The 20,845-nt window shown below is 34.7% G+C and overlaps 1 protein-coding gene across 7 annotated transcripts in view; it reads right to left on the reverse strand.

Moving 5' to 3' along the window:
* Positions 1–3,900: 3,900 nt before the first annotated feature.
* The window catches only part of LOC121320897 (muscleblind-like protein 2), a 43,740-nt gene continuing 26,795 nt past the window's right edge, over positions 3,901–20,845 (reverse strand). Inside the window, exons 3-10 of one of the 7 annotated variants that reach the window (XM_041259663.1) lie at positions 19,391–19,555; positions 17,657–17,857; positions 16,915–17,163; positions 13,849–13,902; positions 13,236–13,389; positions 11,787–11,822; positions 10,869–10,963; positions 7,631–7,738 (exon numbers count right to left, since the gene is read on the reverse strand). In XM_041259663.1, the coding sequence (XP_041115597.1) occupies positions 7,724–7,738; positions 10,869–10,963; positions 11,787–11,822; positions 13,236–13,389; positions 13,849–13,902; positions 16,915–17,163; positions 17,657–17,857; positions 19,391–19,555 (969 nt within the window). In that variant the 3' untranslated portion in view covers positions 7,631–7,723. The other 6 variants (XM_041259666.1, XM_041259665.1, XM_041259664.1 and 3 more) reach the window with 6 other exon arrangements.

Here is a 20,845-nt window from a genome sequence, read left to right on the forward strand (position 1 = left end):
CTAACCAATCGCAGCTTTGGCTCAGGATAAACCGCGCCCTTCATAATCAAAACTATTTTGGTTGTAGCCAATTGTAGTTCGCTGGGTTGGATTCCCGTTGTTAAATTTGGAAATCTTCTGATTCGCTACAGAGAGTCATGACGAACCCAGCGCTTGCGACCAACCAGAGGAGTGGTTTTGGGACGTGTTTCCAAGAGAAGAAAAATACGCTGGATGCTGTTGCTATGGCAACAGAAGAAGAGCTTTTGCAGTCCTTACAAAGGTACCGCCACATGTTCCTGTCAAGACCCTTCGGTTATCATATTATTATTAATAAAACAATGAATAATCCTGTCCCAACACCGAAACCGTAAACCTAAGGTCAGTATTCTATATTGCAGCCATTACACTTCTAAAGTAGTTCTTGTTTGGAAGTGAAGAAGCGTTTTTGTTATTTAAAAAAAAAAAAAAAAAAAGTGACCGAAGGTGCTGACTTCCTCAATTGTCTCGACAGGAACATTTCGCGGTACCTTTGTAGGCACTGCAGAAATTTTCACCGCTCTTGGTGAAAAGCAGCATGCAGGCAATGACGTTAATTTGTCACTGACGTGTTTCCCACTGAAGTTTGTTATAGTATGCTTCTTGACCAGTTAATTAAAGTATAAAGATGTGTAATACTAGTATAAAGCCTGTAACTAGAGGAATTAGAAAGGGTTAATATAATGTATAATAATGTCATATCGTTTTCTTGAATAAAACTAGATGTGCTCTTCTGATTTATTATTGATAAAACCAAAATTGCTCATTTTAAGTTTCACTGCATAAAAAAAAAAAAAAAAAAAACATTAAAAGTAAACGCAGAGAACCAGCTACTGCTGCGTAGTTTAACATATTCCATTTGTTTTAAATTAGTTTTATACAGCTTTCATTTGAAAACAGCTCTCCAAAATGATGTTGGATAGGGTAGAGGAATTATGTCTCTTGCTTTAAATATTGCAGCAGTAACAGCAGCAAAAAATAAAAAAATAAAGCATATAAAATTAATCAAAGCTCTTTTTATTAAAGAAACACAGAAGACAGGAAGGACGGAGTAACACAACCAAGCCACAGCGCTATTTTTATACAGTTCTTGCAGACCTGATTGAAGACAGGCAGACACAAGATGATAAAATAAAGTTGAGCCGCCCTGGAGATGCCTAGTGTACTCAGGCCCGGGGACTCCCATTGCAGCATCCGGGGTCCGGAGTTCCTCAGCATCTGGAGGGTGCAGCTAGTGGATTCCAGCACCGCTATCTGACAGGCCATCAGGATCAGGACATCCTAGGCCCTTTGGTGGGAAGTGATGGCAATGGTGAGCTGGGTGAAGAGGGTCCGGTTAAATCTCTCCACCAGCCCGTCACTCTGGGGGGCCAGCGGGCTGGTGCAGGTCTTCCAGATCTCCAATTGGCTGCACAGCTCCACCATGACCCAGGACTCAAAAGTTGCTGCCCTGGTAGGAATGCAGCTCCCATGGGGACTATGGCTGTGGTCCACAGGCTCTGCAACCTCCTTCCAGGCAAGGATTAGTCAGCGGGGCATGCTGAACCAGGTGAGTCCATCCTGCTTCTTCCGGCTTTGTTGTGAAAATGTTTTCGAATTCCAGTAGCAGCGTCCGCAGCTCCGGGCTAAGCACCTCACAGCTCTAGCGCCAGACCACGTCCACGGTTGTCTTGGTTGGTGTGCTGCTGTGATGGTGCAGGGTTCCCTGAATGGCTGGTCGTTGGCACTGGCTGGTTCATCGCTGTGTAGTGCTGGGTCAGGGTTTACAGAAGTCCACAGTCCCAGAGCCAAGGCTGCCTGCTGCTGCTGCTGCTTTGTTTCTGTTTTACTATTACAATGTTGTGACACTCTGTTACAATGTTTAAAGCATGTGCTGTAACTATTATTCTCACATATATTGTTCAACTTGCGTATGCATGTCTAACATCCTTGTTTCTCCTCATTTTGGATAATGATATGTTTTTATTCTCAAATGCATCTAATTTAAACTACTACATCTAGTTAAATGCTCTGACAATACAATAAGTTGTTTTCTTTCAATACATTAATAAAGACTCCTCATCAAGAGTTTCTTTTCAGTATGTTTGTGTAGATTTGTATTGGGTTATGCTCCACTGCACACCTAGAACTGTCACCTACTCGAACTCTCAGGATTCTATTGGTTTTATGCCACTGGCTCACAAGAGGGTTCATGTTTTTCTATTCTGAAAAATACGACTGATTATGGCAGATGGTAAATATGCAGCCTTTATTACCCCTTTAATATACTCCAGTTGATTTAGTTTTAGAATGTACCATCAGTTATCTGACGTTATCATGCATGAGAACATTCACTGGAGACATTTACATTTGAGCAAAATTGGTTGCCAACATGTCAAAAACATTCTTTTTTTTCGTTCATACAACATTTTACACTTTTCTACTGTATATGGGTCTTTCCCTAATTCACTGTTTTCAATATTTCAATTTTGTATGTGTTATTCAGAGAGCAAAATAAAGAGGGAATTAGCCACTAGACTATACAAAAAGAACCCCTTTGTGACATAAGAATCTGTTGCAAGGATTCAGTGTCTCAGTAGCACATCACAGTATACTTGCATATAGTACATTTTAATTGTATATCACAAGCTCAGACTCTGCAAGTGGACAGCACAGAGAGAGAAACAGAGAGCGAGAGAGAGAGATCATAACCTAAGACACTGCAGTACAGCCCCAATTATTTTTATTTTATTTATTCATTTTTGTATTCACTTTCACAAATTTAGTTTATACAGATAGACACATTATCCTCTTTTTGTTTTAACATTTTGACATAAACAGACCCTGCACAGAAAAATAATTTGCTGTAGTTACCATAATTTCTCATTAACAGCAATAAATGTAGAACAGTGCGCCACTCTATTGCTTATTTACATTAAATACGGCCCATGCCAAAATACAATAATATATATATATATATATATATATATATATATATATATATATATATATATATATATATATATATATATACACACACACACACACACTGCTCTACTATTGTGGGGCTGTCATAATAATTGCCCATACAGCAATCTACCCATTAGAAAAAAAGATAAGAATTGTATTTTGCACTGAAGAAGGATAACAACAAAAAGTTATCCATCTGTGCAAGTGCTGGTCAGAGCTTCCATTTCCCTTCAGACCATGTCTATGGTAACGGCTGAGCCTTGACAACTACGATTGGAAGTATTTATTTAAAGTTTTTTTAAAAAAATTTTTTTATAACTCTCCCAATTTAAAATGTCATTCAATGTTTGCTTTATAATGAACTTTAGTTTTATTTTGTTTTATATGTTGCAATTCATTTTTTCATGCTGTTTCCTATTGGTGAAAAACACAGGGCTGTACACTGCAGGCACTGTCCATTACACCAGCATTTAGAATGAATGACAAAACCATATACACCCATACACTAACTTGCTGTTAGCTTCTGCCAGAAATAGGTGGCTACTAGAAGAAATGTATTGTGGCTGGATTATGGTAATATCAACGTTTGGTGGGACTGAACTGTATTAGGAAGCTTCAATGAGTACTGAGTATGAGTACTGTACTTCAGATGGACCCAAACTGACCCCTGCTGGCTGTTCAGTGAGGCAACTTGTAACTGTAAAGGATTACTTAAATGAATGCATAAAGTATACTTCAGTGGTAGTAGCTGTGGTATTTTAGGGCAGGACTAAAACACATATTTACATAAAAAGTCAAATGTACATAGAAGCAAAACAAACAATATAAATTAAAATCAAAATATGAACACATCACTATTACTTCTTTCAAGGAATGCTCCGCTGCCTCTGTTTATTCTGGTTACCATTTTAACATACAACACAGAACACACAGTTTTTTTTTTTTGTTTGTTTTATTTGTTTCGTCTCAATAGGTTTTACACCATATGCAGGAACCAAAACAACTGACTATATAAACATAAAATAGCACATACAGTAATATATGCACAAATAAAACATCATTTTAAAAATGGTTACATATAAACTAATACATTTAAATGAGGGTTTGATTGAAGTTGCAATGTAGAGGGCTCACTGTATTACAGATGGAATTTGTGGCACAGTAATAATTGTAATAAAATACCTGCATTAATGTTACAACCATTCAATATGGCACAATGCCACACAATCTTTATTGTCAGGCATTCCTCACAATAAAATAAAAAAAAATAAATAAATAATTGACCGCCTACTTAAGAGCAATCAACCATTTTGTCCTCACAATGAAAACTTGACAGTATTTGGAAAGAGAAGTACCGTATACTGGAACCTATGAAAGGTAGTTTTAATGAAGCTGTAAATAGTAGGCCAGTTAAAGCCCTTTGCATCTACAGCTTTTCCATGTTAAACCCTGTGAACAATATATTAAGGTAAGGCAAAGTTTTCTGCTAAAGTGGTTCTGCCGAATATACAGTCTACCCATGCCGTGCTTCTTGTTCTTTATTAATAAAAATGGTCCCCCTCAGTGAGAACTGTTGAGATCAACACCGAGGCCTCATGAAGCAATAGGTGTGTATGTGTTTATCGCATATCAACACAGCCGTTGTTGTTCCTTAATGCTTTAATAAAATGACAGAACATTGATGTTTTTGTGACTAATTTACCAATAATTCAAAAATGAACTTCTAGTGAAATTGTGTAAAAGTATTTTGAAGGATAACAGTTGTAGTAGTACAGTGTAAATATGAAAGAATGAGGTTATCAACTTTGCCGTACCCTAAAATATATATTTAGTTAAAAAGAACAATATTAGTTACATACTTGTGGGGGAAAAAAAGTGCAATCCTAACTTCCATGCCAATCACTCTTTCAAATGTTTTTAGTGTTTTAGGAGCTCTTTGTTTAAAAGAGCAAGGTCTTCATTTGTAGATTAATAAGGTCAAACTACAGAGATTTTTTTTTTTTTTTTTTTTTTTTTTGTAATTAAAGCCATAGGTAACAACTTCCACTTTCAAGTTTTGTTACAGGAACCAACTTGCAAGGATATCAAAGAACTTAAATGCTACTTAAAATATAATTTTGATCGAAGCAAAGTGGGAAATGTTTAAATATTATTTTGCATCTTACCCTTTCTCCTGGTACAATGTTCTTCTAGAAAAAAAAATCTCTGCACTTAACAATTACATCATTTACAAAAATACAGAACTTTAATCATTGCAACTTTTGGTTGCCACAGCAACAACTTAATATTCTTATGAAATACTACCATACTACAGTGAAAAGTACGTATGTATTTTTTTGGGTAAAATGTTACCATACAATAAACATTTTTACATAATACAAACAATTCTAAAGCCTTGTTCACACTGTGTTTCATTGCCCTGCATTGGTGATGAAGGCAGTGACAAGTGAGAGAACAAGAAGCTAGCCACCAACAGCTGACTCATTCTAGAAACTAGTTCTAGACCACCTCCTTACTAATTGATCTAAGAGATCAGTCCTTCTGTAAAAAAAAAAAAACAACAGTAGAACTAAGCTTAGCTTAATAAATTACATTCATTTTAAAATATAATAGGTTACCATATTGTTCTATTACTAATATGTAACAAAAAGATTTAAAATTATGACAAAATATTTTTAAATTACTTTCAACATCAAAAATTACATTAAAACTGTAACTCTTGTGATGAAAAAACATACAGAATGAAAATTAAAATTGTAGAATAGTGCCTTAATCATGCTCAGCTAATGGAGCTTTATTGTAGATTGTTTGTGTTTATCAATTCACCATGAAAAAATATCATGATTTTGACTTATTTAAAATTATATTTTAATAAAAGGCTGCAAGATAATGACTGGTCCTTAACTGAAAATAATGTATTTAAAGTTAGAAATACACTTTAAAAGGGAAATAACTGAATATAAATATTATGGCAGTTAGTTATACAATTTGATCAGATGGTGACCATTAAATATCATACAAGCAAAGTACTGATTACTATGATAATACCCCTGCTAAATGAAACCTCTTATTTAAATGGTCATAGTACAGAACAAATGTGTGATTTGTTTATAATGGTTATGACAATGCACCCAAGAAACTAAGTTAAGAGACTAATGTGTTTAAAACATTAAAAGCATAATTCCTTGTCCTGTTTTTTCACTTGTTTTCAATCACTTCTCTAATGTACACTACTTTAGATCATACAGCAATTTTGCATTATTAGACATTACTGAACATGCTTGATAAATCGTGTTTTTGATATAGTGTGTACTTGTGTTTGTAGAATATATACACTGCTTTCCAATATCAATATGCAAGTGTATTCCAACAGGTAAAACAAATAACCCATCAGAAGTACAGTGCTTTTTAACTTAACCTGGGAAGGTGTTGGATGTTTTAACAAGTCTGCAATGCTTTTTTAAACTTCTTCATCTTCTAGTTGCTTGTAATGTGAATTTTATTAGGCACTTCTACAATTTATCAAAGAAAATATGATTTTGGAGGAAACAACAGCACAAGAAGATTAAAACCTTCCTTGTCCTACATGAAAGGATCAGCTATTGAACGTTTTCTTGGCATTCTACTATCTCTTATGAATGATCATTGGCTGGTTTACACCCTAGAACAAACTGTTTGAAAATGACCACATTTTAGACAATGAGACTTCTACTTATTAAAATGGTCATGTATTTGCCAGTCAATTCTGTCCAGTCTTTATGTAGTCTGTCTACATACAGCTTGTCGTACTGGGTCAGTCTACCAGCTTTTCGAATCCCCTGACACAATTACTGGAGGCAACAGCAGTCCCTATTACACCAAACTCTCAATATAACTACAGCTTCGATAGGTCTTTTCCTCTGAGGAACACCTTCAGATTTGAAAAACTGATATGGGGGGCAGGTGCAAACCCAGTGCAGGCTGGTGATTGGATTCTCAATTACATCACAGTTCCTCAAAGTGACATATGCAAATGTCTGCATGGATGTTTTGTCTAGAAGTCACAACCAAGAGAAGTCTCATTATTGCAGTAACACAAGTTCATTGCAGCTATGCTGCACACTATATTTAAATAGATTTATTAAACCTTTATACTAGACCATTAAATGGGGCACTGCTAAGTTAATTTCCCAAACCTTATAAAGTGTAAAACCCACCAGAAAAGCAGTGCCTTACTGGTTTGACATTCAATTTTAAGTAAACCGCTTGCCTGGTCACTTGCCAAGTGCAATAGAGGTGTGTCTAGGAAATTAAAATGAGGAGCTTTATATTGAACTGTACAGTATATGTTTTGATTGAAACAATCAAGCACTCAACATTAAGCACTATATTAATTGAGACAGTGCAAATTAGGTGGTCTCCATCAAGTGTGAACCATGTACACTTTTAAGCAAGTATGGAAAGAGATACTGTAATCCACATTACTGCTGAAAACAATCATTAAAATGAAATCTCCACCTTTACCTATATAGTGTTTATGTAAAAGTTTTTTTGATTGTGTGTCATTTACATGTCAATATTGTTTTAGCAATACATATACATAATTCATATATATTTCAACAGCACTCAATGTTATATGTAATGATTTGTCCATAATAATTTAACTCTTAGCATGCAGGTTGTTGTACTTCTAATGAGGAGGAAATATAGTATTTACAGAAGGGCTGTTTTGGGCTTCTTAGTACAGCGTCTTGACACTCCATTCCTTTTCTGTTGATTATTTCAGGATGATCTGTTTTAAAAAACAGACAGACATCAGGAAACATGCATTAGCCAAAATTACAGCTTTGTTAATGAAACAGTATCTAATTCAACCTGAAAGCCATCACATGAAAAATCTAGCTTATTTTCAGTAACTGGCTTCTCTTTCATGTTATGTGGAAACATGAGAAACGATCCATGGTATAAAATGATCAGTGCAGCATTACAATACCTCAAAAAGAAAATGGTACAAAGTCAAGACATGTCATTTAAAACGGACATTGATGAAATGCTGCTTTGTCTGATAATTATGTCTATTTGGTGTAGAAGTATGACGTGAAAGCAAACTGTTATAAACCATTGCAGGGTCTACTTTAAAAATCTGAACGGATATTAATACTACTGTCCTAAATTCATAAGGCTGCTCCATCTCAGAATCCTTTCCACCGTATTTAGATTACAACAAGTGATGATTACAGAAGGGTCACTAGAGTGCCCCCCGGGGAGACAAAAACAAAAAAAAACAGAAGGATTACTATAATTTAAGGGAGGCAGTATTTAGATCAGCTGCTGTTTTGATGATTAAAATAGTTCCCTACAACTGATAAGCCTTTTGGTTATTATAAAAAAAAAAATATATAAAACAAACACACACACACAAAGTGAATACTGCATTAAAATTTGAACCATCCCATTTCACATTTTCTTTTTCAAAAAAGGCAACAAAAAGCAAAAACAGAGGAGCAGCTGTTGTCCAAATTGCCAGGGAAGCCATCATTTAGCAAGGCATTAGGTAAATCCAGCCAGCTTCACAACAGCATACCGTTATTAGGGTCAGAGGACAGTAGCTTGAGCAAGAACAGGGCCTGATTCAGTCATGACAAGTGGGTTTCACTTCCACTCACTCAGGTAATGGGTATGGAATTAGCAGGCATAAACAGAAAGCGGGTTAAGAGGAGAAAAAGAGGAAAGAAGCACATACTAATAAGGCTTGGAGGGAGATGTATGTGGTATGCTTATCCCTGCACTGATGAGTGAAAGACTGTACAGTTGTGTATGCTAATATTTCAACCACACGAAGGCTATGCTGGAACTTGATAATTCGCTGATGAAAGGGAGGGATATATATGAACTTATATATACTGTATATATAAGCTCAAGGAAATCATGAGACAGCAATGGGAGAATAACAAACTGGTAAACATTTGCATGAAAAATTAAGTATTGAGAACATTTTAAAGAATGCATTGCCAGGCAGTAAGCAATTGCAGTGGTAAGTTATGTTTTCAATTTATAGCCCAAACTTCTAATCTACAGTACGTACCCGTAATGACAAGGTTTTGAAATATGATATTCATACTGGATCTCTATCAAGTTGAAAAAGCATAATATTTCGAGTGGCTTCTAGCGGCATATTTGCATTATATACATAAGCCACACACTAATATGCAAGAACCAATATCTTGGGGAAAATAGGCTTAAAAGTGCCAGTATAATATTTATGGACAACCCAAGTAAATCTGGTAAGTTATACCTTTCAAAAATACCAAAACAGACAAATTACTTCTGTTCTGTTACCATTAAAGAAAATCCTCTGCAATCTTCAGTCTTGGCTGGAAGTAATCTTAGCTGAAATGGTTAGCAAGTATGTCAAATAACGATCTAAGCAGAAAAATACACCATATGCAGACATAACAGGACATTAAAAACAGAAGAAATTAAATATTAGGAAAATGTAGACGATATAATGTGTACCTTCAATGCTGTGTTGTTTGTTTGTTTGTTATTTATTTACATGGTGACATCATCATAAGTTTAAATAATGACCCCCCCCCCCCCCCCCCCCCCCCCAAAAAAAAGGCTCATTCTTAACACGCCCTGTACATCAGGGCAAATGTGCATTGGATTTTAAATCCTTGATACCACAATCATGTCAAATTTGCATATAGTTAATTGATGACACATTCCCCAAAGATATTTTTAGCATGAGGGACACAAGCTTACTCTGCCCATTGAGGCTTTGCTGAAGTTTCTCTTTTTAAATAATTTAAAATCAGAATACAATGTTACCCTTTTTAATGTAGTAATGCAAGATCAATTACATTGATCAGATCAGATCAGATGTTGCAACACAAAAAACACATGTCTTGAAACAAAAAAAAAAGTCTTGTAACAAATCCAATGCCAATTTATTATTCCTTTCCTGGTTACTCTCGTCAAAAGAATATCTTGCCAAAATAGTTAGATAGTGTCACATCTTTTAAAAACACGTCTCGTTTCTGTGTGTATTTCTTGTATTTAAATATGTGTTCCCGATTGTTGCACAGCTGTTTTACAGACAACACCAATGTAAAAAATACAGAAAAACACCAATTCCAAACAGCCAAAGATATAAAACCTTCTAATGAATAATCATATATTCTTATCTTAGTTTAAACTTTCAAATGTCTCCTTCATTTTAAGGCAATCTTGTTTTGAAGAAATTAGTTGCACAGGGCATGCTTCCCTAATACTCAGGGTGATTTAGCAGGAAGCTGCTTGTGCTATCTCGAGGATCTCAGATCCAGTCTTAGCGCTCTCCTAGAGAAAAACTCTTCTGATTAATAAAGACAAATACTCCCATCATGTAAAATTGATTAATTCTGCGGGGCTCCACTGCCTAAGTCTGAACTCACAAGAATAGTCTGATATTCACTGAAGTGTTCAGGACTGTTGTTGGCTGATGAACTCACAAGTTACAGCTTTGTGAAACGTGACCATTATTTCTAAATATGCTTTTTCAACTTTTCATTTTCTTTCTTTGTTTCTTTCGTTTTTTCCCATGGTTGAATTCCCAATCTTACAGAGCAAGGTTATATAGTGACACCGGGCTGACCTTTTTTTTTTTTATGAAGATGAATAGGAATATTTCACATTAAATGAAATAGAAAAACATGCAAAATAAATAAGGAAGTAATGCAACACAACACGACTACCTTTTGCAAACGTGTGAGCTCTAAATAAGTGCTTTAGATTGAAAAAAAGAAACCACACAACTAAGTGATTGAGATGACTTATCTTTTATACGTTGATTTAAAAGTCCAATCCTGATTTTTTTTTTTGTGGCCGGTACTTATTTGGAGCTCAGGGATTCATGAAAGAAAGCTTTAAAAGGAGCAAACCTGATTGGCTGGTGCTGTTGCTGCGTAGGGGACACTTGTGGCAGGAGTTGTTGCTGCAGAGACAGTAGCAGGCGTAGCACTGTACATCATGGGTACTTTTCAGGAAGGGAACCATGGAAGCAATGAACAGGTAGGTGTAGCATTATGATAACCATGGCAACAGGTGTATGGTGAATATTATACAGCAGCAGGCCATCGTTAGGTTAGACCAGCAGATGGCATGCAATCACAATGCAAAGCAAGGAAGCATGGGAGAAAAATAAAACAGAGGAAAAAAGCCAATTACAATCACAATTAAGGAAATTTATATAAATAATCGGTGATTCCCAGAGAGATGTGAAGAAAATAAAAGTCAAAATAAATCTAATTTGTCCAATGTAGACATTTGTGTTCATGTTTTTGTCTATTGATGTTTAGGTAAAAGAAATACAAAAAATGTATGTGTATAATTTTAAAAAAATTGTGATCCGAATTAAATGTGACTTGTCACAAATCCCAAATCCTCTGGGAAACTGATCAAATTTCCTAGTAACACAGTGCACAGCAAAAGGCTACTTATTCAATAGTAAACAATCGATTTTTAAATCTGGTGATTAAGAATATTTTTTCCTACAGTATGGTTTTTGCCTGTAGGAAAAAAAAAAGAAACAAACACACGGAAGAATAATGCTAATAAAAATAAAATTAGCATATGCTACATAACACAAGTGACAGAGAGACAGCTTAGAAGGTAAACTTGATAACTTTAACATTGAATTTTACTCTTACAGATAGATTAAAATACAATTTGAATATGCAGAAGAAATATTTTTCTTTTGTGAAGCTGAGATGGCAACTTGTTTTCTATTAAAAACAACTGCAAGAGCATTTTCTAAAAATACATTTCAGCTAGATCAGAAAAAGAAGGGAGGAACCTACCAATGCTGGTAGCAGGAGTCATGCACAACACTGACCCTGTATATCATGCAGTGAAAAGTGGATAGAGGTTAATAAGAGGGAAAACGGTTAGCTATTTATAGCATGCCTTACTTTAATTTAAATTGAGATTTGGGGGTCATTTGTAATCTTCATGTAGATACAATCTTACAATGTAGAAGCCGGAGTTTTTGTTAATCCACTTGATCATGGATGTAACACTTATACTGGAGTCAAAACATGCCAATTTATATATATATATAAAGAATCAGCTTGAAGAGTCTAAATGACCCAGAATCAACAAAGTGCTATAGAAAACACAAGGTTATTTTTGATTACTACACCATGACTACAAATGCCGGACCATGTAATTTTGTCAATGCCTGTTACTGAAGGTGTGTTGAAACATTTGAGTAAAAATTTGTTATAGCGTTTAGATAAAAGCATTTAACAGTGTTAACAAGTAGAAGGGAGATGGCCGATATATGTATGTTACTGCAAATCTGACTGCACAACAGACAATTGATTTTTTTTAACAGGGTCATGCTTGGTGAAAATCATAATGTGTAAAAAAAAAAAAAAAAAAAACACAGCAGGGCCATAAACATGTAGCAACCACATGTATCCTACAGAAAACCATAATCTGTATATGTTTTAATACAGGAGAGGAAGTAGAGATAGTAACATGCCAGACAATGGTACATTTATGCAGTAGGGAACATATTGAACGTACTGAACACTACATGAAAAGTCATAGTGTTCTGATAACACTAATGCAAGAGGGCTTTAGCTGAAGTTTACCAAGTCAAGCCTAGAATTCAGCCTGGTGCAGCTGCAACAGTTTAACACGAAAGCTAATCCTACATGAATCTTTTAAAACATTTACATGAATATTTTAAAATAAAACCTGGTAGTTATTTATGCCAATTGAACTGTCATTTTAAGAATTGTAAGTATCTTGACCATGTCATATAAAAGTTGACTTCATGTACATATTTTTATATCAAACATTTACTTTCTGCACACATCTTGTAGCAGTACAAGTTTCCTCATATCACTAGAAGTACACAACATTTACTGCAAATTTAAATGTGTTAGCATTTCACCACAGTATATTGGGCTACATCAATGAAAAAACAAAGTCACATTAAAAGCTATTGAAATCTAGCAATTCAAGGCGTTCCCTTTTAAGGACTTTCCCATCATCCTTCGTGCTGCATAGAAACCCATGGTTACTTCCATACGTGGTTGTCAAACCACATGGAATGCAAACAGCCTTCAAACAAGAAGAAACACAGATGAGACCCTTTTTTTCTTTGGTACAATGCTTGAAACAGTTTATGCACTGAATTTGCCTTATGATAGAAAAACAAAGCACTCAAATTCTTAAGTGTATATATATATAAGTTTAATTTTATCTTAATTTTTATTTTTAAGCATTACGGAACATACCTGAGGGAATGAATGCTGTGGGCTGTTGGAACTGTGCATTGGCTAGAGCCTGTTGGTAGTGCAAAACACTGGGATTAAAGATTGTGCTGGCACCGTTGCTTTTTTCAAGTGCTTGTCTCTTTGGTAGGGGTTGCAGAACACCAGGTGGGAAAGCCTGTGAATTAGGAATGAAGACAACTAGTACAATGAACTGAAATTAAATCTCAGAATAACATTTTTTTCTATAGTACTGACTGATACATTATAATTTCTGAAAACAAAATTATAAAATGATTACAAATTATACAAAAAATAAGTTTGTTTTAAAAAATGCACAAAAAAGTAAATCAAGGAAAATCAAAACGTACAATAAAATATTGAACTAATCACATCCTTAATATTCTAGTCTTCACTCATTATATTGTTCTTAAATGTATATTATTCTAACTTGGCACAACAAAACAAAATCACAGTGCTGCAGTTTATAATATCATTTATAACTGATGGCAGATGATTCCATACACAGATACTGGATGAGTCTTACTGCTTTTTAAAAAAACAAATTAAATTCTGTGAGTTGCTACAGTACATTTAAAAAGCTACATGCAAAGCAAAAGGTGAAAGGTCAAAGTACCAGATCTACAGTTGCCTCGAGGGGTCGCTTCATTGCTTTGGCAGTCGACTGAGTCTTTAAATAGCAGGCAGCGAGCACATGATGGCAGTGGGCCAATGGGATTCAAGCGTTAACATACAGGTAAACAGCAAGCAGAGGTGCATCATGGGGACAGCATTGCATTGTGGATAGGTGAGAAGGAAAAAAAACAAAATAATCTGAATGCAGTATACCACATACAAAACAATAGGCATGCACATAAACAAAAAAAAATAGTTTCAAAGAAACACATTGCTACGTTTTGAATTAGTACGGAAGCAAAAAGCATCTACTGTACCTTTGTTAAAAGTGTAAGAGAGAGTAAAATAGAGGTTTGTAATACCAAAAAATTAATATAAATATACTGGGTTTGCAGATATTAGTTGTGTATGCCTTCATACTGTATTTTAAAACCAAATATATTCCAAGAGCAAATAAATATTTTTCATAACCAAAAGATTCAGTAACTCTGGTCATATACAGTGACTACAACCTCTATAAACTGGTATTTTTCCGATATTTCTACTAGATCATCATTTATATACCATGACACTTTACTGCATTGTATACAGACATATATACACGTTAAAAGATAGCAGGTGATCTCTAATCTGCTATGAAGTGGATGAGAAACGACCAGTATATATATATATATATATATATATATATATATATATATATATTATATATATATATATATATAATATATATATATTCAATATACGTTATTACGTTATACCGGTAGATGTGCAGTAGATATTCGTCTACATAGTATATATGTATATATATACATATAATTGTATATATACATATATATATAATTATATATATATATATATAATATATATATATAATATATATATATATATATATATATATATATAGACGACTAGTCCAATAAACATCTACCGGTTGATCAGGTAAATTTTTGTAGATGGCCAAATCGTGCTATTTAAAGGCAGAGACATGTAAACCGACTTCAATAAGGTACTGATTCATTTCATTACTTTTTATTAAAAAGTAAATATATTAGGGGAGTATTCCTAATTAAAGAAGCATGTGACTTTAGGGTAGTCCCACCCAAACGCTGTCTCCTCTCTTAGGTTCACCTCACAAGACATTCAGTAACAGCAGTGAATTGGAGGGGGCCACACGTATCTGTATCCCCCACTGTGTGCTGAAGATGGGAGTTGAAAATTATATGCACAGCGTTTTATTTGCTTGCATTGGACTGGGTCCAAAATAAGTCGTTCCATGTCAAATCAACTAGTGCATCATCATCTCAGATTTCAACTATGCACAGTAGGTTTTGATTTAAAACCATGTCAACTAGGCCAATTTTAGTAGCCTAATGTATCATTTATATGACATTTTTAAAGAAAGTTATAATTAGCGGTTTTAGTACAGTAGGGTTTAAGGCTAACATTGGTTCAGAATTTCATTCAAAACAACTACTGCACATACAAAGATGATGTGATTATCATTATTCTTAATATACATGTACAGTTTAATATACTTAATGTACAGTTCTAACATGAGAAGTTCTGTCTGAACATATTTAAACATTGAGTGATTTGACTTGGAATTAGACTGCGGACCAATCCTTTTTAATAAACCCTAACATATAATACAAGAGGCCTTCATGAGCTGTATTAAAGTTGTCTCTCCAAAATCAACCTTTTCAGAACTACACACAATGCAAGCCTTCACTTTCATACAAAACAAAAACAACACAATATGGAAAACAAACAAACAAAACACCACTACACACACACACATACACATTAATGTGTAATATATACAATATATATATATATATATATATATATATATATATATATATATATATATATATATATATATATATATATACACACACACACACAGACAGATAGATGGTCATTTTTGCCATCTGAAGGTTATTTATATGATCCATATTATATATTACACAAAGGCATACATCAACATTGTCTGCTTAATAATTTCATTACTAAATCATAAAAAACCAGTACGAAATTAGAAATAACACCCTACACACAAAACACAAAAACATGCAATAATCATTTTACTTAGAGAAGGGGATATAGCAATGTAGGTAACACAGATGGAAAATAATAGTGTCATGAAGCAAAGGCTGCTATTGTATTTATGTACTATGTAAAAGCTACTGCTTTACTGAGTTCCAGTTGTTTTTAGGTGTATTTAAATCTGACAAATACGACAATAACATAGAGACTTGGGATCTAGTGGACATCTTCAATCAATAAAAATAAGGAATATACAGTTGGAGCTCTGCTGTGGACTACCCTGCAGCCACATACTGGATGGCCAGACTGCTTCCTCTTAAAGGTGTAACAACAAGGCCTTTAAATTCTCTTTTGTTATTGCTTCTTATTAGCAGAACAAGCTTCTCACAAGTGCATTATTGTTTTATAGGCCCTTGTAGAAGTTCACCACAGCATTTGCATTGTATTTATGCAGTTTTACCATGCTTCTCCCATGGTTATATGGTTACCATAGTTTACCCTGGTTTGTCATGTTTAATGTGATTTGCCATACCTCACTATTCTTGACAATGCTTACCTATGCTTTATTACACTTTGCTACACTTTTACCACTGTAACCATATTGTAATAGGACCTCTCCCAAACTTGCTTTCTATGCCCATTAATTGCATTAAACTTAGTGTTTTGGCAGGATAAATGACCTGTCAGCAAGGCAAAACAGTAAGTGACTTGTAAGAACGTTATTAGCACTAACAGTGATTTGCTCTTAACTTAGCTTACACCTGAAACCTTATTAACTGTCCATTATGTAATATATACAGTATAATATATTAATATATTTTTGGTATATACAGTATATATACCAAAAGAAGAATCATAAAGTACAGACCTGCTTAATAGACTTACCCACAGTTAAGAAAAAATATATTTTATGCAATTCTAACATTTTGCACCTGTCTAAAACTTTCTGGTAAGCTTATAATTGTTCTAATAAATTATATATCCTCTCCTGTTGCTAAAATATAGATTTATTGTAGCTTACCATGCATGCTGCCTGTGCTGCCACTGCAGCCTGGTTGGCCTGGTGCTGTGCAGCTTTAATTTTGGCCTGTAGATGAGCTGGGGGGTGGAAGTATTTGCACTTCTCTCTGGAACAGCGACTCTTGATGTAATCCATGCAAACTGTTACTGTGTTGTCACTTGTGTCGATCATTGCACTGTCGCTCGGATGAGCAAAGCGGCAGTCTGTCTCTCCTCTTGCACAGTTTCCACGCTGAAACTCCCTACAAACCTGGGGGTAATAAACACATTCTTATCATTAGCTTTTACACCAATATGTAATTAGCGTAATTGATAACCTCTCATTTTGATAACCTCTCATTTTTGGTTATAAAGAGCATATTAGGGATTTGCTTAAAACTCCTTGCCATTGCTTTTCTTTTAGTCCACACTGAAAATAAAAATTAAAAAAAAAAAATCTGTATTACTATTGCTTTGTTGTTGTTATTGTCTAAGGCTGACCCACACAAATATTAATTGTGTTGTTATATGTATGATTGTGTCTGTGTATGACAGGACCCCCTTGTAAATGAGGCCTCTGCTTCAATGGGTTAATTTCCTGTATAAGTAAATAAATAATATATTCAATCAGTCAGTAGCATTTTTTTTTTCAATGTACACCTTAATGGTTACTTTTTGTTCAGGAATTTTGTATCTTTTATGTCCTATGGAAGAAGATTCTTTATTTATTTTAATGTTAATGATCAGATATTAGAAATTGTTACCTCCAGTTTATCCGTTCTCAGAAGTTTCTGTGTTGAAGCAGACCCCGGGACTGCAACAGGAGGGCTTCCTGGCATAATGACAGGTGCACTAGGGAGCATTTCTGTGGGCATTAACCCTACACCTGGTGCTACTTGAGTAAGGTATGGAGCAAAACTTATACCAGGGTTTGATCCTAAAGCTTGAGTTACAGGAAATGTAGGCTGTGAACATAAAAAAGGAGATTAATTTTAGCTGAAACCTTTTAGTTATAAAAACATATCACACTTGATATTGATTATTAAAAAGTGTTAAATATTACAAGGTATATACCTAAACAATTAGCCCCCAATATGTAAGCAATTATTTGTGCTGCACGAGCAATCCAAATGCTACAGCTCAGGCATTAATAAACACTGCAGCTGCGAAGGGTTTTTTATTTCTTTTTCACAATCTATTTTTAGATCATTAAGTTGTGTTTTTAAAATGCCTAAACAAAGATTTAAACAGAATGATGTGACGTAGCATAGAAGGAGAGGTAACCTTCTATTCCTTTTTTTATTGAAAAAACATACAGCTTAGTTCTATATGGTCTAAGTCCCGGCGACATTAGGGGAAACAGAAGTGATATTTGCTAATATGTCTGCATTCTAATGCAAGTTTGTCTGGAAATGTAATAGGATGTCTGGGGATAAAGCTGCACACTGCATTACCAATGGGAATCCAGATTTCATGAACGTCATAGGGAATTCTGGGCAGTTAAATATGTCTTCAGTCAAAACTAGTATTGTTAATTTATCATAATATTTTCATCCATGCTGAGAAAACACAAAAGACTGAGTAGACTGTAAGCAAGGCCAAGAGAAACAGAAATTATCCACAGGAGGCTGCCAGTCGCACAGTCCTTGTGGTAATATCTTTATGGTCAGATTTCATTGTTACAGGCTTGTTTACATTATATGCATTTCTATATGTTTTTTCCCCCCCGTCAACATATTCAACTTTTAAAAGAGTTAACTAGAAATGGGAGTTTTTTTTGTGAATAAAACAAAGCATTTCTGGTAGCATAATCTAAGGGGTATGTCATACCAGATCAAATGGCTTGTAAAAGTAAAATGAAAACATGAAAACAATGTGGCACTGAAAATGTTAATGTTCCCTGGACACCACCTGTAATGGAACTTTATTGAGAATCACATAATGCCAGCTATGATGATCCTACGTCAAAGCATGTAGTCTGTACCATTGGCATGGCCAGAGTTTAAAGCAATATGGCAGTGTAAGGGTTACTTTTTACTGGACAACACAGGTAATAAAACTTAAGTAAAGAAACATCAAAGAACATAGCAGTGTCCCAAACAGTGATAGTAACTCAGTGTGCACCGTCCATGCAGCTGTAACTTAAAGCATCATAACCTCAACATGGTAGCCATATTAGGTCAGAGGTCATGGTCACCAACACATTAAGCATGCAGTCTTTTGATTAAGCTGAAAATTTGAAGTCACTACTTCAAATAGTTTGTGAGATATAAGGACACTGTGGTGGGGGCACCTTTGTTTAAAAAAAAAAAAGAAAAAGTAGCCAACACCTCAAAACATTCAGTCTTTATCATCTGAAACGGCCACCAATATGACGACCATATTGGACACAGATCAAAGTAAAGGATGGTGCTTAACTGTTTAATGAGATGTTAGGAGTAGTATGTGCAGCAGCGATGCACAAAGCTTAACTAATTCATATACTGTAGTTTACTTACTAGTTGCTGCATGGGTGTGCCTGGTATCATGAACTGCATCTGTTGAGCCAACATTGCGGCTGCTGTTTTTTGCTGAATAAGGTTGTTGCGTCCATTTATTTCTAACTGTGTTTTTAAATGTGCTGGTGGATGAAGGTATTTGCAGTTTTCTCTTGTACACCGACCCTGCAAGGACACAAACATAAAACATATAATTAGATGTGGTTCAAGGCTAGCATGGGGAAAAGTAAATGTCTATACCAACGTCTTGCTTTTATAACTTACTTTAAAGTTAAACAATACATTGTCAGAAGGCTAAAAAAGGTCTAATGGGAAATTTCTGCTTCTCAAACACACAACATATGCAGAAACTGTTCTCAGACACCACAGTTGGAAGCCAGTTTCAGTAAACTAATAATACAACTGGGATTGGAAGATTATGAAACTTGTGTATGTACTATGGTCCTGTGCAATATATATATATAGCCATTTAATGCATTTTTCCTGAGTATTTTGTTGCTAAACCTGTCCATTAAATTATCATGCAATGATAAATTGCACATCTTTTATTACCTGTTGGTCAAAATTCTGCATATAGTGGAAATGCAACCTGATGACTAATTATCACTGACAAAAAAGTTAGTCAAGCTAGATTTTCTTCTCAGTTTTAAATTAACAAGGATGTGAGTCACATTTTTTTTTTTTTAACTGAACAAACTGCCTGTGTTTTACTTTTTGTAAATGAAAATAAAATAAAACAATAAAAAAAATCCTGAAATGCTCATTGGGATAATGTTACCATATTGAGCAGAACAAGTCTTTTTACACCCTCAGACAGTATGTGTCGTAGATTACTCATGTAGAATGTGGACAGCGCTCAGGGTCAGGATCCTTCTGGAACAAGAGTCCCGATCCAATTAGTTTCAACCTGGGAGCAGCTGCACGATAATCCAATATAGAATGATTCATCTCTTTCATTAGGGAATTCAGCCATTCCAATACAGAATACACACATATTCCAAACTAATTAGTGACAAAGATAATAGGCACCTTGATTTTTGTAAAACAGCAAGGACCAATTGTCTTCAGACATAACAGCAACCTTTTTCTAGTCCCTACACCGTCTCTGTTTAAAAGGTGTAGATCTGATCCTGAAAGAAAGCCCTTAAAAAATAACCTCCTACCTCTCATTAGAACAAAAAACTGATTTTGATAACACTTCTATTTTCTTTGAAGACCCTTTATCCTGCCATCACACTATAATTTCACTTTCTGAGCAAAATGAGTTTGAAAGTAGTCCTAATACCTACATAAAAAAGTAGGTGAATTTGCTGTGGCAAGATAAATGGGAATATATATATATATATATATATATATACACACACACACACATATATTTGGGTACCAGCAAATGTAAGCAGCCAACCACTGTTATCGGTATAATCATGCTTAAGAACTGATCTAATGAGTTTGACC

This window comes from Polyodon spathula, chromosome 9, assembly GCF_017654505.1.
Source record: "Polyodon spathula isolate WHYD16114869_AA chromosome 9, ASM1765450v1, whole genome shotgun sequence".
NCBI lineage: Eukaryota > Metazoa > Chordata > Actinopteri > Acipenseriformes > Polyodontidae > Polyodon > Polyodon spathula.